The sequence below is a fragment of the Seriola lalandi genome, unplaced genomic scaffold, assembly GCF_002814215.2.
Source record: "Seriola lalandi dorsalis isolate HSWRI2012SDOR001 ecotype SW California unplaced genomic scaffold, Sedor1 jcf7180002054816, whole genome shotgun sequence".
Classification (NCBI taxonomy): domain Eukaryota; kingdom Metazoa; phylum Chordata; class Actinopteri; order Carangiformes; family Carangidae; genus Seriola; species Seriola lalandi.
The window spans coordinates 452,948-453,995 of record NW_019525369.1 but is presented as its reverse complement, the minus strand read 5'-3'; the positions used below and the strand labels follow the sequence as shown (position 1 = coordinate 453,995).

General features: G+C 45.3%; 1 protein-coding gene across 1 annotated transcript in view; it reads left to right on the top strand.

Annotated features, from left to right (window-relative positions):
• The window catches only part of LOC147817951 (uncharacterized), a 3,732-nt gene extending 3,560 nt beyond the window's left edge, over positions 1–172 (top strand). The window contains exon 3 of the mRNA XM_087179288.1: positions 5–172. Within this exon, the coding sequence (XP_087035414.1) occupies positions 5–172 (168 nt within the window). The remainder of the gene's footprint in view (positions 1–4) is intronic.
• The last annotated feature ends 876 nt before the right edge of the window (positions 173–1,048 follow it).

Sequence of the window (1,048 nt, the reverse complement as noted above, 5' to 3'; positions counted from 1 at the left end):
CCAGGATGATCGTAGAGGCGCTTGGCTGGACAAGAATCCGTCTTACACCATGGGGGAAGGAAGTGAATCCGCCAGAGGCTTGGAACATAGCAGACACATTGGGACTCAGGGACCTGGTGTCAGGGTGAAGGTCAGCAGCTCCAAGAACAGGAGCGGCCGAGCCTTCAGGTGAATTGTTTTCCATCACAGAAACAAATGAGTGTCTTGAAACTGGGAGCTCAGATAGAGGTGTGTGTCTCTGGTGAGGTCTTCAGTACAATGATCAACAATCAGGAAAACTGTAAGTTTACTTCACACACATGTGCCTTTGAAGTACAGCTGATCAAAGGCAAATTGAACGAGCAATCTAGAATCTGACGTGGCTACTTCACAGTTGCAACGTCCTCACGCACACGTGCGTGCGTACACATATTGCAGCAATCATAGACACGCTCGTAGGCACGTACGCTCGCGACTTTCAGCGCTGTTTTCATCATTTATGTAATTTAGTTTGAATGTTAATGTTGGATATATATGTATGATTTTCCATCAGGTAGTCACTATAATAATGATGATGTGATTATATCGGGCCGACACTATTTTAGCATTATATACACTCAAATGATGCGCTGGCAACAAGCGGCGGCAGGTCTGCTTAACGCTTAGTTTTTTTTTGCAATATATTTGTATTTATTAGTATGTTTTTTTTCGAGTGACGTTTTTTATTCTACGTCGTTGTTTCGTCTGACGATGGAGAAAATAATGCAGATAAAGGAAGAACTCCGGGCTTTAAAGTGAACCAGATATGGAGTTAAACATCCCATACCGGCTGAGCTGAAGGAGAGCCGGGGCTAAGCTAAAGGCTAGGACATGGAGATATAAGCCTTTATACCTGGATAACAAGTGTGATGAACTGGAGGCACTTGTGAAGAACCAGCGAGCACATCGTCTCATGAGTTTCACGGAGACCTGGTTAGACGACAACACTCCCGACCATTGTGTGGATTTACCCGGCTTCACTGCAGTACGGGCGGACAGAGACGCCAGAGCAAGCGGGAAGAATAAAGGT